This window comes from Anser anser (assembly GCF_964211835.1).
Source record: "Anser anser genome assembly, chromosome: 21".
NCBI lineage: Eukaryota > Metazoa > Chordata > Aves > Anseriformes > Anatidae > Anser > Anser anser.
In genome coordinates this window covers 7982967-8004500 of record NC_139742.1, presented here as the reverse complement: position 1 = coordinate 8004500, position 21534 = coordinate 7982967, and the positions used below count along the sequence as shown (strand labels likewise).

Below are 21534 nucleotides of genomic sequence, written 5' to 3'. Positions count from 1 at the left end.
GAGCCCAAGTTAAGGACTCAGGGAGCATAAGTACATAGAGTAAATTTTTCTTTAGCTCCAGGCAAGGGTCTTCAGATCAAAAGTGAGAGAGGTCAGTGAGAAAATGTGAAATGCCTCTGTTACTGCTGCCTGTGTGGCTGCTTTTTGGATACATATGAATCTGTTCTCTGGTTGTATTTAAAATACTAATTTCAATAATATGCACTGGATGGTAACTTAAAAATATATCAAGAGAAGATGCATTTTAATTATGGTCTGTGCACACGTCTCTAGGTATATAAAATAAGTGGCCGGTCTGTTCCTAATTCTTCTAAAAGAAGGTGACCTGAGTGCAAGTTCCCGTTTTCCAGTTCTCTTTTGGTAAATAATACCAAATACATTAATATTTCCATCACCCCCCCCCGAAAAAAAAAAAAAAAGAAAAGAAACTGCAGGAGAAAAGGTTGCCTTTAACATGTGCAGGAGCTGCCTGTGCTTTTACAGCTGGTGTTCCCGGCTCTGTCATTGTGTTACCTTGGGCAACTTCACCTCTCTTTGGATCGGATTTCTGCATCCCTTCAGTTGGGGTAATACTTGCTGACTTCACAGGAGCTAGTGCTGAATTGGTTTGCACTGTGCTCTCAGATCCTCGCATAAAAATGGGATAAAAATGCAAGGTGATGGTACTTTCTAATCAATAGATTTGGCACTACTGAGCTGATAGTTAAATAAGTTAAAGCTAGGACTGAAGACAAATTTTCAAACAGAAAACAGAAAATGCCGTGGTCCAGCATAGTAAGTTTCCTCTCTGTGGTGTTGTGTTTCGTTTGATTTTCTCTTTATTCTCTGAAGCTGTGCTTGTATCCATTTGTACATCCCTGGAAGAGCTGTTTAACAGTAGCAAAATAGAGGAAATGATTAAAACAGAGAAACTCTTACATTCTGTTAGCATTGTAGTACTGACGGATCTTCAGAACAAATGTTTTCATGCCACTAAAAATCATCGGTAGCTGTATCAGAGTATAGCTGAATGTTCCTGAGCTGTTTTTCTGGTGCCAGTCAGCAGTACGGCTTTGTGGATAACGCTACGTGGGAGCGCTGTGCCCAGAAGGAAGGATACGGATGAGTTGCTCTTGCCACCGAGGAGCCCGGGCAGCCCTTTCAGCTCTACCACCTTTAATGCTGCAAAATCAATCATCGCTCTGAAGGGCAGGGACGTTTCTCTTTAAAAGCCACACCAAGTTCTCAAACTCTGTCTTCAGTGATAACACAACAACATCTGGAGCTCACAAGATGCCTGTCTGTGGTAGCTGCGAGCCTGTCAAAATCTCCCAGGGTTGCGGGATGACTTTCTAGGTTAAGGACTAGAGACCTCTGATCTTCAATCCAACCCTGTCAAACAATGCTAAATTTGTCCTGACTTTTGTTTGCAAACGTTGGCTGTGTCAGCAAGCCTTTTCTCTCGCTCCTTATTAGTCAGGATACCCGAGTGTGTATAATTTGATGGGGGACAGCTCCCAGAGGGCCCATTACTGTTAGTGTATGGTCATTTTCTGCGTTCCCTGGAGTCTTCTTGAGTCTGGTCCTGGGGTGAGTAAGCTTCGTAGCTATTGAATCCACCAGCAGGGTCAGATTCAGAGAATGGAGCTGAGAAATAAGAGAGGGGAGGCTGAAAGGGCAAAAGCACGAGGAGCAATGAAAAGGTTTTCAGACTCCATGTTTGTCTGACATTTAAACTCTGCAGGAGTAGCAACTGTTTTCATCTTAAACCTCCTTATTTTAGCATCTGGCATGTCTTGGTCCACTGGCACAAGAGGAGGAACAAATAGGAAATCGGGAAGTATTTGGGGGCTTAAATCTTAGCGGGAGGAAAAACCTGTGTGAGGACTGCACGATTCCAGTCATTGTGCAGAAAGTTTAAAAATTATATATATGGATTGTAGAGAAAGGTGCGATATTTGTTAAGTTACATTCAAAAAAGAAGAGATGTAGAATAGTGGAACTGCTCTGAATGGATGAAAGCTGTGTAACTGGGGAAACGGAGTCAAACATTAATTGTTTCGTTTGTCAAGCTGCTCAGTAAGAGCAGCAGGGTTTCTTGCTATGCAGTACGATCAGTTGGGCTGCTTGAGTCATATTCAGACGTCTGTTTCTTACTGATCTCGAGTCCCTTTCTTAATTTCACCTGAGTGGTTTTTCATTTTTAGCGTGCCACAAACTGCTCTCTGTTTGGACTGACATGCCTCTTCCCAAGTCACGTTTTAACCTAAACTTTGAGCAGCTCTTGGTGCCTCCCCAGCTCTTTGTGAGACGTGCGATCCCAAACTCGGAGCACAATTCTCACCACTACAAGGGCATATAAGTATTGTAATGTATGAAGATGTATTCTTGTCAATAATCTCAGAATAAAATCACATGCAGGATGAATGCATGCATGAGACAGCTATCGGGCTATTGATACGTCTGCTCAAGGAGAGGAGATGGGCTGGTCCAGGGTCACCTGCGGGACTGCTCCTTCGCATGATCACTGTTTGGCTCTGTTCAAAGACCTGCTTAGGCGGAAAAAAATAATCTCTGCTCCAGTCCAAGTAAGCAGAACAAGCAAAATAAGAACTTAAATGCTGGGAGCTCTGAAAACAGCTAAGAAATCCTGTGCTTCAGAAACGCCTGGTAGTGTTTTACTGAATTAGGAGCGGGGGAAAGGTGTGTAAAGGATTTTTGTGGCGTTCGTCAGTGCTCGTTTGTAGAGGCACCATTTATCATCCTTCCAGAGTGCCTCCGAGGCACTGACTGGGTTTTGTGCTCTCCTGCTTCCCTCCAGAGAGACTAAAACGTGTTCCTGGAGAGAAGATTGAATAATGGGAATCCTTGGAAATGAACAAAGGCACTCATGCAGTTTTCCACAGTATAAAAGGTCTAAACAGTAATAAAATAGTTGTTTTTTTTTCTTTTAGTGCTCTTATTATCCCCTAGAACTCATTGCCATAGGCTGCCGTTAAGGTCACGAACCTAGCAGGGTTTAAAAAAAAAAATTAAAAAAACTTTCTGGGGATTTAGAGAATCCCTTTATATTAGATTGAGTCCTCAATGCTCTACTGGAGGAAATAAACCAATAAGTAAGTTGCGAGGAAAGTTATGCCTCTTAGAGGAAGTTTTGCACCTCCTCTTGAAAAGCAGATCCAATAGCAAGGAGAAAATATTAGAATAGCTTCTTTAATTTAGCCATGTGATGACGTGATTCTTACTTTTCTGTTTTAGTTTTTAGGCCAGCTCTAGCTTCATACGTCTGTGGAACATGCCTAATCTATGGAGAAATGCCGTACCCCAGGTCCTTGATTTTGTGCCTCTTCTGGCAGTCAGAGGAAGCACTTGTTCGGCTTTCCCAGCTGAACAATTGTAGGATTGTAGGATGCTTCTTTGAATGAATTTTCCCTGTTGGAGATGTATGACTAACGGCATTTGTCAAGGCCCAATAATGCCATTTTTGGACAGCTCATTGCAGCACAGCACCGCTAGCAAGCGGGCAGAGAAATGCTATAGAAACGTCTGGCGTGGGCTCGGTTGAGACAAATAACGGGGATTTCGCTTGCTGCCCACCGCTGTGTGCTGGTCTCCCGAGCTATTGACAACTTAGGGAGCGAGCCAGCCCAGCAGCCGGCTGCACGAGCAGGGCAGGAGCACGCGGCTTCACCGCCACCGAGCGCCACCGCCTCCGCGGGGAGCATCTCGCAGCGAGTGCCCGGGTGGTCTCGGGGGGGGGCGAGCAGGGGAGGTGGCGTTTGCACAAAGTCACGATAAGATTGGGTTTGGTCCGGTATCAGTCTGCTTTGCATTCCCTCTGGATGAGGGAGCGGAGATGGGTTTAAGGGGCGCACGTTTGCAATCAGCTTGGAAACAAAAATGAGAAAAATATTTCCTAACTATCAATAAAGAACAATTCCTTGCTCAAACTGAAAGCAAGACTGTGCCTCACTAAAGCAGAATCACTTCATACAGCCCAAGACAGCTTAGGTTTGTTTAAAGGTGAAGACCAGATTATTTTTTTCTTGTAAATGAAGTTTTTTTTTCCTCTGTCTGAGAGTGGGAGCATGCTTAGTTAAGCAACAGCTATTTTATTTAGCAAAATTGTGGCTTCAGTAGATTGCCTTTTTTTTTTTTTTCTGGCAAAAATGCCAGGTGCTTTTCAGTATATGAATTGTGAGATATTGAGCTTTTCTGCAACATCACTTGAAAATCTATTTCAAGGTCCAGAGCAACAGCTATCCTAATCAATTTGTACTTTTCTGAATATGCTCCTCTATAGAGGGAGGTAGAATTAAAAAGTGACTGATAGTTTAGATAGCAGTAGGTAGGATATAGCAATGAAAGTGAGGTTAATAAAATAAAGTCCTGAAATGCACAAAATGTCATCCTACACCCAGAATAAATTTGTTTGTGATTCCAGCTTGGCTGGAAGAAAAAATGTGTCCCTTAACTGAGCTGGCTCATATGCAGTTTGTTTTGCTTTGCTTTGGTGTGAAATCATATTCCCATTAGTAAAGCTCAGGATCGATTTTTTTTTTTTTTTTTTTTAAGAATTATTTTATTATTTAAAAAAAAAAAAGTTGGACAATTTATGCTTTCTCTCATCATCTCTGTTACCTTGGGGGGCAAGGGTTTTAATTCTTCCTTCGCTCCCAAGCACTGGCCAGTTTGTCGTTTCTCTTTTCTCTTCTCTTTGCCATCGTGTTGTGTGCTGCTTTCACGGAGGGGGTTCGTTCCCCTGCTCCTCTTCCTCAGATTTGACACCCGCTTTGATCTGTTTCAGAAGCACTGTATAAGCAGTTGCTTATGGTAGAAATCGCCTCCTTTTTGTTCAGAAAACATGATTAGTGTTCTAGCAATGCTGGTGTGGCTTTTATCTCCCTGTGGAATCTCATTAGCTTTACATTACAATGGGAACAGCATATGTGCAACATCGCCAAAGTGGCCATTCCCTTTAAATTTGTTAATAGCAGTATTTATTTTTTTTAGCAACTTTCCACATCTTCAATGCTAAGAGAAAACAACTTTGTTGTTCAGGGGAAAAAAATACAGTTTGTTAGAAGTAGAAATACAGCAGAAGGAGAGCGGCTGCTCATAAATATCCTCAGAACTTCCTATTCTTTGACGTGTCTGGTGTTATCCTATAAAAGCAGCATCTTAAAAGGAAAAAAAAATCACGTAACTAGTAGGACTTGGATTACAGTCATTTCTAAACACCACATGAGATGTTTGAAAGAAATGCCTGGTTTGTGTTACACTGTACTATTAGCGTACAGTTAATCGTGTTATTTCTGGGTTTGTGTGTGTGTGTTTGGCGTATAAAGAGCTTCAGCAGGTTGAGGTCCATTTTGTGAACGTTTTCCCAGAGGTTTTACCTTCCAAATGCCAGAATCAGCTGTCCTTGCACTTGCTGGAGCTGCCTTAGGAGTGAGGCGTGTGTGTGAACGCTGGGGAGCAGAATCTGTTTCTAAAATTGCAGTGTAACTTAAAACTGCAGGATAGACTGTGTTCATCTAGTGTTCTGCGGAGGAAGTTTGTATGGTTAGAGCCCGTCTGTATGTGGATTTTCAGGAATATATCTTTTACAGATTCACCTCCCTAAATAGATTCAGGCATGAGCCTCTGTACAATGAAATTTTCAGTGCTTCAGCACAATTCGCTTTGCTGAATTAGACTAAATACAAATTAGGAACAAGTTAGTTGGGAACAGCAATTGTGATTTCAATTCACACTTTCTTACTCAGAATTTACTATACTATGTAGACATGCCCTGGAAAATAGAAAGACAACACCTGAGAAGAACACCTCGTCTCCTTATTAATTACTGATGAGGACTATAAATAGATTTACAAGTTACAAGATGCAAAAGAGCTGCTGGGATTGTGTTGTCTGAGATCTTTGTAAGTGCAGCCCAAAGAATTTTGCCAATAATTTCTGCCTGAAGCTGGTAACTTCTGTGAAGAAGCAAGCTGTTGACTGTGATAATATTTTGGGAAGCTCTAAAACTACAGCTGGCAGGCTGGGCACTGCTGGTGAATTTATGTCATAGCTGTTCAGAAACTGTCCCCCTTCAGAATCATTTTTAAATGGTAGTGATTAAAAAAAAAAAAAAAAAAAAAGGGAAGAAAAAGAGCTATTGAACCATTGGTTAGTTCTACTGATTTATTTTTTAATTATTGTTGCAGTTACAAATTTATGTTTTATTTGTATTCTGTCTAGCTGTAATTCCCAGATGTAAGATCTTGTTATGGCTCTGTCTGTTAGATTAAAAAGCTTTCTATCAGGAATCTTTTACTAATGCAAGTAGTTATGAGCCATAATCATATTAATTGATTCCTGTTTTCAGAGGAAATGAGAGCTCGATTCCTATTTGTTCAGCGTAAGCAACCTGAAATAGAACTACAAGACTTAAATCTTTCAAGTGTTCTCATGAAATTGGAGAGGAGTATCCTCACTACTTCATTAAAATGCAGTTTCAAGTGAGGTTATTTTACCTTGTTTTCCTCATCCTTTTATTTTTTTCCCTTCTTTTTTTCCTCTTTTTTCCTGTCTAATAAAGAAGACCAAACCCAAAACTTTGTTGTTGTTTTTTTTTCTCAGGAGTCCTGACCTCTTCCAGAACTATCTAATTTAGCTACATTATTGTCAATGGGTTTTTTTTTGGTTGTTTTTTTTTTGTTGTTGTTGAGCAGATCAACATATGTTGAAGAAATACATTCTCTACTAAAAATTACCAAAGTGAAAAATGGGAACATGGAAAAGCAAAGTGCTTTCCACTGACAGTATTTGCTTAGTGATTTTGCTTGTTTATGATTTCATGGAATACATGGGATTTCAATCACAGAGGTATAGGTTCTGCTCTTATGCTGTAGGCATAAGTAAGTTAGGTGAATTACTTGCTATGGATGCTTTTAATACAGAACAAGTTTTCTTTTTTTTGAAATTTCTGTCCTTTTAGCAGTGATAGAGATTACCTACACTACTAGCTTTTGTCATGTTTTTGAATTTCCACGGGTGTTCTGATTTTACTGTGTGCATATGAATAATTATCATGTATGCGTATAAATAATTATCAGGATTGTTTTAGCTGATTGTTGTGTGAAGTTGGCTGGAGGAATGGAAACTACCTGGAGAGAGCTACCAAAATTACTCTAAGAATGTCTTCACAGTCATGTAGTCCTCGGTTTGCTACCTCTCCATGGAGTTTATGCTGCTTTTTCTTCACATTAGCACTAATTTGTCAGAAATGCAGAACGAATGAGGCCTCTTCTCCTTTTGCCTGGTACAGGTGACGGATCATGCGACCACTGCTCTGCTGCACTACCAGCTGCCCCAGATGCCCGACGTGGTAGTCAGGTCTTTCATGGTAAGTGTGGTTGAAGAAACGTGCTTCCAGACAGGCTTCGGCTTGCTGGCAGTGAATGGCATGAGGCAGTTGTGATGCATTTATAACTTCACCTGTTTAAGCAAGCTAGACAGTAGAGATTGTCTGTCTGTAATTCTTTATCTCATACCTGGACAAGGATGAAAAATCTCAATACCATGGGGTAGCTGTGAAGGTTGAGCTTTGTACAGTTACTCTTATCACAGCTCTCACTATTTGCTCAATGGTTCCTGTTTACAGAGCTAGTCTGGGTCATCTCTAGAGATAGCAGAAAAAAACCCTCTCAGCCAAACTCTTTGTTATGGACCAGCTCTTTCACACTGCTCTTGCTGTGCAAGGAGTCAATTTCTGGATGTGAGAAATCAGCTTCAACAAAAGCTCCTCAGTAAGAGCAAACTCCCATTCAGTGTATTCCAGCTGAGCCGGCCTGTCAGTGTGCCCGGTATGGCTTGTGGGGAGAGTTACTGTGTGAGTGGCGAGGCAGAGGCAGGAACATCATCAGGAAGAGACCATTTTGCTGCATCCACCTTCAGCCCAAACCTAGTTCCTTAAGGAATTGCAAGGGACTTCCACCTGCTGCAGCACCGAGCTTTTTGGAATTGAGGAAGTGCTCACGGAGGTACTCCACTGTTTCCTTACTGAACAAAATTAATGAAATCTACTCTACCTTCGCATGCAGAATTAAGTTTATCACTTTAATTCTGCTTGTATTTAGGTTTTTATTTGTGAGATAAACTTGTGTACAAGCAGTCCTGTTAGAGGGTGAGATCAAGGGTTTATGATTCAGAATTCCTTCAGAATTCTGGCAGTGAGTGCTGTCGCTGTTCTCTCCATGGCAATCTCCACTGCAAAGGAGGCTTTGGGGAGAGACTTCTGCTCTTCAGACTTTTTACTTCAGCTATTGCATTACCCCTTCACTTGGAGCAATGTAATTGAGAGTTTTTAAAAACAAACACCTAATTTTGCCATTCACAATCTGTAGGTGTGTGAGATAGCATCGGTTCTTTTATGTCTTTCATTTCCAATGTGTGATTTCAGGTCAGATTCGCTTACCTGCTGTGCTTGTTTCTTTGTTTATTTAATAAAAAGGCCGCGAAGATGAGAGATCACGAAAGTCTTTTCTCTTAGAGTGCATCTTAAAATGGGTTTTGAAAGGTGAAAACAACTCTTACTGGTCAAATTCATGTTCCAACGTGTCTGAAAATTAATGTTTAATAGAATGGGTATCACGTTTGTTTAAGCCATGGGCCTGCCTTATTGATTTGATAAAACACTACTAAAAATTTTAACAAAGCAAAACCAGATGTACAACCAAAGTGTCAATAAATTAGTCCGTTCAGCTGTCAGTTGAGCAATCCACATGACAGGATGTAGTGAAGCCCTAATTTTCCGATGGCAATGGAGAAGAATTTTTTTTTCTTTCAACAGATGTCTTAAGTGCGCAATTCAGCTTCATTTACCTATTTTTGTGTCGCAGTTCAGAAAATTCGATTTCTCTGTTGTGCAAGCAGAGTCCATCCAAGCTGAAGTAAATAACAGCAATTTACTTGTAGCATTCTGTTGCCCTTGTCCCCATATTTACTGCTAAACCCATGGAAGATCCAGTTCTTTTGGAGGAGAGTTATTGACGGCCAAAGGTTTGGTTGCTATAGAGAAGGCTCTGATGAAGATGGAAGGATTTGTTTCAATAAACTCAGCTGACCTCTTCTTCAGGGAACAATTTTCTCTTATCGATGTAATTCAATAGGACTTTAAATGACAAGATTCATGTGCATCCTTCACAGTATAAATCTGCTGCTCTAGGTATTTTTTAGTTGCGTATCTCCTTGAGTTTGGAATTGAGTTATGTAATGCTTATTGTTATGTATGACAATGGGAAAAAACACTTGAGACGCAAGAGCTTTGCCTAGAACACCTGTACTTGCTGTTTGTAGTTCAGCAGTTGCCTTTTTACGTGTATATATTTATATCACTAAATATATATATATATATATCAGCGTAATCAGATTTAAAATCATTGAGTATTTTTATGACCAGTGAGTATTGATCTTAAAATTGCATTAGGGAGGAAGTTAGTTAGCTTGCTGTGAAAGTGCTTGTATCTTCAGCTATTAAGAGCTCAGACTGTTGCAGAACGTTTGCAGTGGGGGTGTGATAGATGCTCATAGGAAGAGACAAACCAATATTCAGTTGAAGAAGGTACCCATCAAGAACAATTAAATTCCAGTAAAAATATGAGGGGCAGGAGAACATTTGCCTTCTGCAGAGATACTCTAGCTGCAAAACCCTCCTGTTCAGTGTGTGTGAATTGCTGTTAGCAAATTAGCTTAAGTGACTAAAAAGGCAAAATATTTAATAAGTGAGAATTCAGCTATATAGTGACCTTGTAATCTTCTGCGTATTTCTGTTTATAAAATCACTGTACCTCACTGGGGCCTTGCCAAAGTACTTTCTCTGTCCTTGGGATCACTGCTTGACAAGAATGATGACATAGGGGAATGTCCACATCCAGTTTTCTTAATTTCTCTCCCTTTTCCTTGTAGACCTGGTTAAGAAGTTACATAAAGCTGTTCCAGGCTCCGTGCCAGCGCTGCGGGAAGTTTCTGCAGGATGGCCTGCCGCCCACGTGGAGGGATTTCCGAACACTTGAAGCCTTTCATGACACTTGCAGGCAATAGTAGCACAGCCCAGCAGTTGGCATGTGTGGAGAGAACTATGTCGGGCTGGAAAGAGAGCCGATGGTTTAATTGCTGGTTCTATTTCTGGCCCTTTCATCCTGTACTAAATACTGGGGTTGCACTAACACGTTTTACTATTTAAAAGTCCCTGCACGGCAAGGCAGATGTGAGTCTGATGTATTTTGGAGAAGATGGTAAAGATCTGTATGTGATTTCTTGATTCTTCTCAGCTGAAATGAATCTGTGGCGATCTGATATCAATGATGTTTATCCTAAACGTTAAGGAAAATATCCATGTACAGTTCGTGTTTTGAAACAGAATTTGCAATGTTGAAATCTTTTATAAGTTTGAAATAAATTTTGTATTCCAGAATTTGTGCTATTTATTTCATTATTTGATTAGCAAGATCCTTGGGTTTGGTGTGAAGTTTTCAAAGCTGCTCTTTTCTTGAGACAAACTGGAAACATTTAAACATGCATGCTGATATGGTAGGGTTTTGTTGTTGTTGCAAGGCTGCTTATCTGTGCTGGTCTTTTTCTGGAAGAGAGATTATGGTGTTGATTAAACATGGAATTTCAAAGGCATGTGGCAGCTTGGAAGATGCAATGTACTTTCTGAAGCGGGGGGGAACAGATGTTTCCCTTTACTAAAATTGTAAGGAAAAATGTTAACAAAATTTGCATGTATTAAGTGGTTAGAAATGTGTGATGAGCAGTGACACTGTGTATAATTCATTTGTCCTGTTTTAGAACTGAAAGTAGGAAAATAACTCAGCCCTTCAGCACAGATATGTACAGCCTGTTTCCTAAATGATTTAAAACTTGCATGTGACAAGCCAGTGAAGGGTAAGAGCCCACCCAGCCGTCGTTCCACTTGGGATGGGTGGAAGTGGTCAGCTCCTACGAGCGCCAGCCGATTTTCCATCACCCATAGACCAGGAAGTCTCTGGTCCTGTCCTGGATGAATGTTTGCTGGCCTAGGGCTGTTGTGGTTTCAATGTCTTCTCTGGTATTTTCTTGAGAACTGTTTCATCTGTCATCTCTTGATAGCTAACTTGGCTGTGCCACCTGTCCTTCCCGCTGGTGCACCCTCCTTTCCTTTACAAGCCACGAAGGCTTTAGTATTAAGCTTGCTTTGGGGAGCCAGTAAAGAGGTGAAGCGTTGTCACTTGGTTAATTTTTAAAATAAGTTGACGTTAAAGTGCAGTGCTGCAGGGGGATTTTCAGGTCCCTTCTGCTTGTGTGAAAAGCTTCTGGTGCTGAAAGAACAGATATCCCTGTCAGAGGCTTTCGTGGTGGCAAGGTTTTATTTCATTTTTGCAATGAATGTTGCATAAAGTTAACCACCTTATCTGAAAGGGGGTTGAGGAGGGATGAACAGGAAGGGGAGGCATCCCTTTGTTTGTAGCAGAGTGAAATTGGGTGTTCAGAGACCTCAAAGCACTCGCCTCATTTTATTTGAACCAACAGCATTCATGAGGCAATGCGTTTAATAGCCATGGAACCTGAAAAGTGAAGAAAATTGAGTATCGCCCTGTACCCGTATGGTGCTGGCTTAGCTGTGTTTACTGCTAACATAAAAGGCTGAGCTTCCGCAGACAGCAGCTTCTCGTCGTGCGGACTGTGAGTGGTGCGGGAGTTTCAGCTCCCTAGCTGCAGGACTCGGGCGAGACTGGCTGTTATTAAAGACAGAGGTACTTGAAAGAAAATACATGTTTATGACTTCCTGTGGAGGCACAACACTGTGTATGAACAATGAGCGTATATTTGTTTGAGGATGTTGGTAGGTGACATTCGATTTCTTTTTTTTAAACTCCCCCTTCCAGGCACCAAAGAGAAGTTGCCACAGGAGGGAGATAATGGCTTTTCAAATCCAGCTGCAGCTGAATTACCTAATGAAAATTTGTGCTACTATTTGACCCAAGCAGCCTTCTGGGTACAAAGATCACCCAAGACAGAACAACGTGTGCATCTTGGATGAGAGAGAGCCTTGTAAATAAGCAGCCCCGTGTCCCGCTACTGTACTAATTAGAAGGCCTGGGTTTCTGACGGTGTAAGCATTTCTTTCGTTAATAAAAAGGTCATAATGTGGTATCCAACCTGCTTTAGGCACTGCTGTCTGCTCCATTTTGTTTATACTTAAATAATGGTGTAGAAAGCAAATTCCAAAGTTCACAGAAGTATTATATATGGAATCGGGTATTGGCACTTGGAGATAATTAGTTCTAGAGAACAGCATCAGGCAGACCGTGTTAATTGAGCCTGAAATTTTAAACCTGTAATTGGCAAGTCCGATGGAGAGTCATAAAAATCACTGTAGGTACCCAAGTACAAAGATAATTGTCTTACAGAAACGCAATTCAAACCTGTTTGTGTTTCTTTCCCTAAGAAACTGCAGTTGGAGGGAGTTTTCTCCCCTCACATGCCTTGAGAGGAAGAGCACTTTCTATCCCTGTAATCTTTTAAAGTACAACAGGTTGGAATATTTCCATTTCAGGGAGTGGAATTTAACCATCTAAATTCTTATAAGCTTTTAAATTTCAGCAGTTCGGATGCGATACGTGCTTGTCTCTGCTCATTGTCCTGGAACTTGGAATACTTGGTGGCGAGTGCCTGATGGAGATGCCAGTTTCCAAGCCAAGCAGAAGCTCGCTTCGAGTTTTGAATGCAAGGAATTGAAGCTGGGAGATGGGTTTGAACTGAAAAGCCCTTCTCACAATACAGCGCGTTGCTGTTCTTCCTCCAGCTCTGCAGCTTGGATACTGGACGCTAATATTTCCCACCCATAGTTAAAAGGGGGGACGGGAGGCAAAAAGCAGTTGAGTTACATGATGAGCAACTTATGTTTTATTTTTTTCATTGGAGCTTGTTGCAGCTTTTAAAACCACTCACATCTTAAGGCAAACAGCAAGGACCACGATCCCTAAAGAGCAGTTGGTTCTCACTTCTGTGTGTTCTAGACCTGCATTTCTTAGGGCGTTGCACAGCCAGCAGCAGCCAAATCCAACAGAGAAAATGAAATTATGTGCTGAAACAACTTTGCTGCTTTTAGTGGCTTGGGTAATGGGTTGTATTCTATTGAGCTGCATTGTTCCGACGTTGTTTATAGGGCAATGATACATTAAAGTCAGCCAGTTCTTAGAAAAATGCATCGCCTTGCCCTGCCTGGTGTCAGCTTGGTGCGCCCTGCCCTAAGCAGAGCGTGCGCTTCTATTGCACCCTGATGGGAAGAAATCCCTTTTTATTTTTCCATGTGTAAACCCCGCCTACTGTTCTTGTAGAGCTTGCAAGTGCTAAAGGTTACAAAATCCATCTTTTCTCTAAGAAAGCAACTTAATTAATGTGAAAGTTTCTCCCATGAAGGGAACCCTCGGCAGCTATGCGGTGTGTATTGCAGCCAGCTCCCCGCTTCCCTCCCAGCACCCCTCCCCAAACCACTTTAATTTCTCTGCCAATATTGGACAAATGTAACAGGCTGACTTTTTAATTTTCTACTCCCAGGTCTCCCTTGTCCCCTCATGCATTTTTCATCACAGCTCGTGGCTCCCTCCCTGCCTGCCCTGTGAACAATATTGATCGACTGATTAAGCCATCAAGCCGTGGCAAACAACTTTAATTTTCGAACCAAAGCCTTTTAGTTCTCTTCCCTTTCTTGTATATTTGTTACCTTCTTATGAAGTTTTAAATGCCTCCTTGGAAACAAATACGTTTTTTAAATTAGTCCCTGGGTTAATTGGGAGCTGTGCGCTACCAATAGCAATCCCCATTAAAATACTAACCCAGAAAGTGTAAAAAGAGAGAACGGGAAGTGCGAGGTACTGGTTCGAAGCCAGAATCATTTCTCCAAGCTTTTGGGGAAGGACTAAAAGGATGCTTGTGGTGCTGGCCTCTTCTCTTCGGTCTTTCCCAGTAGCCTGGTGATAAATTTTGTGTAGGCCGCAGGGCAGGTACTGGCGCCCCTGTTGCTGTGTGACCTTATTCCAGGTGTGTGTCGTAGATTTAGTTCAAATACATGCAACAGGGCGACAGATCAGTCTCAAAACCGCCTCCTGATGCAGCTTTCATCAGTGAATTTAGCACCTTAATCCACTTCCTGGGCTCCTTCCCCGAGCTCAGCGTGCGGCCTGACTCCTGAATTGGGCTGGGACCGACCAGGCCGCGCGGAAGCCTCCAGTTCCTCCGGTTTATCACTAATGCGCTATGGCATGGCAGGGCTTTTGTTCTTTAACCTCACCTGGTGTCCTTCAGAAGAGATTTTCTGCAAGTAAACGGGGAAAGTGACTGCTCGGGGGGATTTGGTTGCCCCAGAAGCACGCTGCTCTGCCGTGGTAGCCCGGGGGCAGCGGGCTGGGTGCCGGCCCTTCGGCCAGCAGCAGCCCCGAAACGGCTTGGGGGTGTTGGGGCTGTGTCGCCTTTCTTCTTTTGAGGAGCTCTGAATCTGGTTTGGATATCAGATAGATCCTGCAAAAATGTGTGCTGTGAACTTGTTAGAATTTCTGAGGTTGTCTTTTTTTCTTCCCTTTTAAAATCAAGCGATGAAAACAAACGGTGTCTGCAGGTTTGCTTCTTGTTAACATGAGAGCAGTGAAACCGTTGGGGGGTCAGTGGCGTGTTCCTTCTCCACAACCAGGGCTTTTTGTTTGTTTTTTAATTTGGCTCTTTGTCATCTGTAAAGCTCAACAGTGGCACTAATGCCTGATTATCAGTTTTGTATGGTAAAAATGAGAGGAAAAACTGAAGAATGGCATGGGAGTGTAAACGGTCTTTTGTTATGCATTGAGTTGTAAGAACGCAGGGACAGCTGAGCATTTCTCATTTTATTTACTTTTTTATGTTAATAAGGAGACTAATTCAAACTGAGAGTCCTTGTAGTTGGCACTAGAAGGTTTTGTGCCGATCAGAAAGTTGCTCTGAAAAGCAGAGGGCTGGGATCAAGGACGAGGACGGTTTGTTACTCAGATTCTGGGGCTGGTTGTTTTGGGTGTTAAACGTGGCTGCTTGCCACCACGCTTGGGTCTGCCTTTGTTCAGCATCTCAGACGAGTTCCTGCAAGTGAACTTAGGGATATTTCCAGAAAAACAACAAAAAAAGTGAAATTACTATTGGCAAGATAATTTCAAATTCATGAGAACAAAAATGGGCATCGGGAACATGGTTGTAAGAGCTGCACTCGTGAAGCAGTAACGCAGGCTGGGAGTTGTGTGTTCGGGTACAATTAACCTCTGGCACCCGCGTTTCAGCTCTTGAGTTCTCACAACAAGCTGCTCGTTTGGAATCCACAGGTGAAGAATTATTAGCAGGAAATATCACCGTGGCCTCGGTATAAAAATAAAATGGATAGCGGAGAGAAGAAGCCTGTGCTTCTTTGGTGCTGCCATGCCCTTGCCTCTCACCATCTGCACATCCTGCGTGCGTTTGGGTTTTGTTAAGGTATTTTTAGCCCTTTTTCTTTCCTTATAGCCTCTCTACCGTAGACAATCTCCTTTAAAATGCTGAGAAGAAAGCAGGAGGCTTCTCTTTTTAAAGGAGCTGGCATCCCATCGGCCGGGGCTCAGGATGACAATGAATGGCAGCCTCCCCTGAGCTCCGAACAATCCGGCAGCAGCTTGGGAAGAGGCGACCTGCAGGCACCGTTCCTTTTCCGCGAGACAAAGCGGCCGTGCAGTCGGCTCTGCCTACAGCTGCAGAGGCCGGAGCCCGCGGGGGGACCTGAAGGTGAGCGAAATGTCAGTGGAGGAAGGCAAACCCCAGCCTCTGGTGTGGGGCTGGGAATTGTGCAAGTCCTGCCGGAGGAGCGGACTTCACTCGCAGCAAAAGGCTCTGCCAGTGCTTGGGGGCTGCAGCTGGGTCCGGTCCTGGGTTGCTGGGCTCGGGCAAGAGCTGCTGAAGCAGGACCTTCCTGTCCAGGAGGCTGGGTTACGTTTTGTTCTCTTGCTGAGTTTCTATCCAAGCTAGCTCGCTCTTTTATAAACCCCGTTCTTGTGCTGAATTCCCCCTGAGCCAAGAGGTGACTATTCCTGCACAATGCTCACGCGCTCCCAAAACACTTGCTCCTAAATTTCCCAAATCTGTTTGGTTTTCTGACTCAGATTGCAGCCAGGTAAAGGAAGGGAGAAAAAACTTAACAGCACGCCAGTTTAAGGTCTGTTCTGCTCATGCACAGGGTGAGTTCACCGAGTTTTGAACACCAATTCCCCGTTTGTTGCTGCGGAGGGGAAAGGGCTGGTGCTGGTGTGCGATGTGCTCGCACTCCTCCCTCCCACGCAGTTCCACTGCCACCACTGCACACGTTGTGAGGCAACAGCCATGGAAGATTACAGTAAAATTAGATTCTTATATTAAATATTTTTTCTCCTACTGAAAAACATATGGAAGTTAAACCAAGAGTATCTGACAAGACATGCCAAGAAGCAAAGCTGCTAAGCACTTCAGATTTTTTTTTGTTTTTACTGTTCACCTCACATAATTAGACATCCATGAAATTGAAACAGAATACTGTGATATTATATTTTTACATTCTTAAAGGAGCAGGCGGTGATCACTTAAAAAAGTTCATGTTCAAAATCCACTTGTGTCAATTGCATTGGGAAATGGGAGGCGTGCTCCCTGACATTACTGGGGCTGATACTAGGGTCTACAAGTGCCCAGGGGGTGTTGCCTTCTGCAAAAAACTTCCATGCTTGTTCCAGAGGCTATAAAACTGTACCTCTTATTGTATTTAGCTCTAATCCTTGGGTATAATCCTGTGGCGTGCCCACATTTGACATCTCTGTTTCTGAACCAATTTGCTTGGGCTGTTAATAATCCCCTTCTTGGCTGCCCTCTGTTAATGGACTGTTACAAAATTCAGTGAAAAGATTAATATTTATTTTTAATCTAAGCACATTTGTAAAGGGTTTTCTTGGGGTTGGGGGGAAGGACATGATTCACCGCTATTTGAAAAGCAGATACGTGCCTTTTCCTCACACGATCTGAACTAGGAAAGAGCTGAGTTCTCTCTTTTTTAATACAACCCAACTTAGAGCCCATGGAAGAAAAATCAATACACCCTTACCCAAGTTATCAGAAGTACTGAAAATATTTATCATTAAATAGTGGTGATGTAAACAAAAAGTAACACCTTCAGCCATTGAGATTAAAAGTGTATTTGCTTCATTTTTTTTTCCCAAGTACAGTGCCTGAAGAGCTTGGTGTGAGTGGGGTGTGAAGTTCTGTTTGATGGAGACACAGCGAGGAAAAAGGAAAGCTTTTACAGAGCATTCAGAAGGCAAAGTATTAAAAAATAAATAGAAGAAAACTCAGCAACGCTGATTTGTAGGCTGCATTTTAAGTTGGTGCTGCCAACCAAAGCCTTCCCTTGAAAGACTGTTAGCAAAGAATAACATCCTGGTCTGTTTTATTGCCTTTTCCATTCTGTTGTTTTACCAGCTTTAAGTAAAAGCTGTTCATCCTTAGATTCCTATTCAAAAGAAATAACTCCACACATTTAGATGCCTGGCATTTTGGCCTTCCTTTTGAGGAAGCTGCAAAAACTGGGCTTTATTTCCTAACCTTTCCTATTGTGCCTGAAGGTGAAGTCCCCTGGCTTGCTCCGATGTCTGTTCAGAGGTGGGTTTTGGCACCTGTGCTCCCGTCTGTCCTCCAGCTTTGTGCTTAGGTTTCAGCAGCTCTCCCCCTGCGCTCGGTGCTTGTAGGACGAGGAGGGTTTCCTGACGCAGGGCCCTGCCCTGCAGCGAGCAGCGGACAGGGGAGGTGTATTTCATAACAGCGCTGGGTTTTATTGGCCATGGAAAATTGAATTTCTTTAAAATGTAAATTTTGAGAATGGTTATGTTTTATCATTCATCCCTGAGGTCTCACAGGTTTTACAAACCCTTTTTAATCTTGGATTGATTGATGTCAATGGGAGTTTTCCATCGGCTTCAATGGATCTTGGCCAGGTCCCAGGGTGCAGCAATGCAACGATCCCTGGGAGGGAACGCAGCAGCTGCTAAGCCTCGTGAGGTGATGCTCTTGGACAAGAGTAGACGCTTTATCAGCCTGAATAAAATAGAGGTAGGCATCTGTGAACCCCCGAAACGGTACGAGGTCAGAGACGGCTCTGGGCAAAGAGCCTGGATCCCACTGTCGCTTTTAATAACGCCTCCAAGGATGTCATCCGCGTCCTCTGTGTGAAGGCGGGACGTGCAGGAGGGCCGAGGCTCTGTGTGTGTGCGCCCAGGACTTTTGGTGTGACACGGGCCCATGGGGAAGGCGGTGACGTGCTCCGAGGGGCGTCCGTGCGGGCTGGGGGTGCTGGGCAAGCAGAGCTGAAAGCAGGGGGGGCTCATCTCAAGGCCACACTGTGCCAGAGCAGGGGGTGAAGCCTGGTGATGCTGGGGGAGAAAAAAAAGAATTGGGTTCAGGCCTCAAGATAAGGGGTCGGGGTTCGATCCACACACAGCACCAGGGCAGGGAGGGTATCAGGCTCCCAGCACAGGCTGGAGGAGCCGCGGGGCTGTCCCGGGCTCTCCTCTCTCCTTCCGTTCAGCCCGCTGCTCGACGTGTGCTTCTCCCACCAGGACCGAATTATGTCCCATTAAATCTCTTTATGCCATTTCTTTAACTAGCTGTGCAAACGAAAATGCTGTTGTGTGTGTCGCATCTATTTGTATTTGCTCAGGGACCATCTTAAAGAAATATCCTAATATGCGGTGTAATGTAGACATAAATCACTTTGCCTTTTGGTAATGTGCTTGATCAATCTGTGCTACAGATGCCCCCACTCTCCCCATTTGTAATGATCTGTCCGTCTTTGGCGTGAGATTAATAGTAGCTGCTTCTAGAGCATTAAGATGACATTATCTCAAAAAAGACCAAATGCTGTTTGAATTGGGGATTGTAATGGGATTGACGTTCCTAGATTCGGTGGGAGAAGGTGGCTGCTTGTGGGAGAGCTTCTGCCTCCAGCTGGAGCTCAGGTGGGCATTAAAAGCAGCAAAACGCTGGCATTTGTGCCCTGCCTGGGGAGGGACGGCGTTGAGGGGCTGCGTGTGGCACAGCCCCAAGAAATGCTGAAGACTCAAGCCCATCATCCAAGGGTTTGTGGACAAGGAGACTGCACACACATGGGACTCACAGGTGCCTTCGCACACAGCCCTGTGTGAAGAGCTGATAGATTTTCTTTTAAAGATCTAAAAGCCAAGGGGTGAGACCCCAGGGGACACTTTAAAGCCACCATCCTGCCTTCACGCGCTTTCAGGAAGAGCAACGCCAGCAAAAGCCAAGCTCGCTGCAACCTTCTCTCTCCTCCTTAGCTCCCCCCTTGTTTCCGAGCTCTGCTTTTGAGGACCTTTGCACAAAGGTGGCTCAGCGAGACGTGGATGTCCTCTGCGTGTCCTGCTTTGAACCGTTCGGTTGCAGTGTTTTCTCTCAGGCTCGGTGCTAAAAATACTTTGAAGATAAGCCCTGGAGTGGCTCTCTTCACTGGTGCCTTCTCCTCCTGCCCAGGCAATTTCCCCCGCAGAAGAGCCGGCCCTTTTATCCCAGAGGAAACTTGGTATTGATCTCGCTACTTTGCGAAGGGAGGGGAAACACGGCACCTTTCATCTTCCCCTCGCGCGGAGTGATCCCGTTGTCAGTTTTGTGTTTGATGACGGGAGGATTTTAATCTGGCAGGATCAGAAATCTTTAGCTGATCAAAGCCTCCTGCTGCCCAGCGAGGGCTTCAGTTCTGCCCCTGCAGCTGGAGCAGGCCGGTGGAGAACTGGGAAAGCAGGAGGGGTGCCCGCTCCCTGCGGGTCCCCCCGTGGTGGGGAAGTGCCTCGGGTGTTTCTGGGGTGGGATCACCATATGAGCTCGGTTGGGCATCGCACAGGGCTGCTGCAGCAGTCTCCTGAACGAAATCCAAACTATTGTGTGTTTGTTTTAATTCCCCCCCCGCCCTTCCCCTTCTTCATTAACTCAATCGTTTTTGAGCGTGAACACCCAAGCTGTAAATCTGAGGCAATTTAGCGGGTTAGGTGAACTGTGAAAAGCAGATTTGCACAATTTGCAGATTGCTTGTTGAGGTGAGAGCTAATGCTGCTGACTCACGGGCTGATCTGATGCTGCTGGCAATCCCTCCCCAGCCTCCATCTACTTCCACCCAGCCCTTCACCCCGCTCAGCTTTTGGCAGCATCCAAAGTTTATTCCAAGAACAGAAGTTTACTGGATCCAGCAAAGCCACCTGTTTTCCCCGAACGGTGCAAATCCATCATCGCCTCTTCCAGAGCCTGGCCCTGGATCTCTTTCTAAGTGGCCTCGGCTTCGAGCAGACATTAGTATTCCGGCGGGCCAGCCGCTGCCGGCGGCAGCGGGAGGAAGACGGGCGCTCGATCTTTATTCATAATCCGGAGCAGTGTTTGCTCTTCGCAGCCCGGCTGCTGCAGTGCTGCCGGTGCTGGCTCTGGCCAAGCCGCAGGGGCCCTTCTCGTCGCTTTCAGGCCCTGACAATTTTTAGCATTTAGGGTCATTTCTGTGCTCAGCCTCTCGCCTCGCCCACAATAACCCTCCTGAGCCCGCGGTCCTTTCCCAGGGCAAACCTCGGAGGTGCCAGCTTGTGTGGCAGCAGGGACCTCTGTCCATCTGCCTCTTTTTCTCTCCCCGTTGTGGCCACCACTTGCTGGTCATGGGGATTTTTGTAAAAGAAAAATAAAATCTCACTTCTCACTGCAGCTTGCATCCTGCTCCAGAGGCTCACGAGCTCTGCATGTTTAGCAGCATCTCCCTGGGTGCAGCGAGCAGCCGCTGGGCTGGGGCTTGTTGGCACAAAGGGGTGAGGGACTCAGGGGATTTGGGGCTCTTCCAGAGCCAGTTTCCAGCCCAGCCCCCCCGGCTGAAGGCACAGAGCTGTCCCCGGCACCCACAGCACGGCTGCCACGAGAGAAACGCCTTGGGAGCTCCGGCCTCGCGCTGCCCAGGGAGGCAGTGATAGATTAATCTGAGCAAAGATGAATCAATAATTTATTCTGGTGTTTTCACTCACCTGGGGCTCAGGCAGGCTTTGATATGATTTGATGGGGTCGGACCCACCTTGCTTTAATTAAACGTGATGCCGAAAATTAAAAGGAAAACCTATTGGCTACTGGAAACGAAATCAATCTGTGATCGGTAATGAGAGGCTGATTAAAGAGGCGATACCCGGGAACGAAAGGACATGTTCAGCAGACGCTTTCCGAAGGCCAGATTAGCGGGACATATTGAATGTAAATACACCGATCGGCGTTGTGTCACGGCGTGGCCTTTAGCGAGCGAGCTGTTTGTGTGCGGTGATAAATGGCCTGGCCCCAGGCTGCGGGAGCTCAGCGTGGCGCTGGGCCCTCTGAAGGAGAGACCTGGGGCAGAGCCTCGGCACCCGCCGCCCCTCACCGGGGTGGGTACGGCCAGGGGAAGGCGCTGGGAGACGCCAGCACCTTTGTGGAAGTGGAGATGTGGGGGCATTGCGAAGC

The 21534-nt window shown here is 44.6% G+C and overlaps 1 protein-coding gene across 2 annotated transcripts in view; it reads left to right on the top strand.

The window, feature by feature from the left end:
• The window catches only part of MED27 (mediator complex subunit 27), a 141076-nt gene extending 130638 nt beyond the window's left edge, over window positions 1–10438 (top strand). For both annotated transcript variants that reach the window (XM_083807187.1, XM_083807186.1), the window contains exons 7-8: window positions 7292–7369; window positions 9931–10438. In XM_083807187.1, the coding sequence (XP_083663313.1) occupies window positions 7292–7369; window positions 9931–10065 (213 nt within the window). In that variant the 3' untranslated portion in view covers window positions 10066–10438. The remainder of the gene's footprint in view (window positions 1–7291; window positions 7370–9930) is intronic.
• The last annotated feature ends 11096 nt before the right edge of the window (window positions 10439–21534 follow it).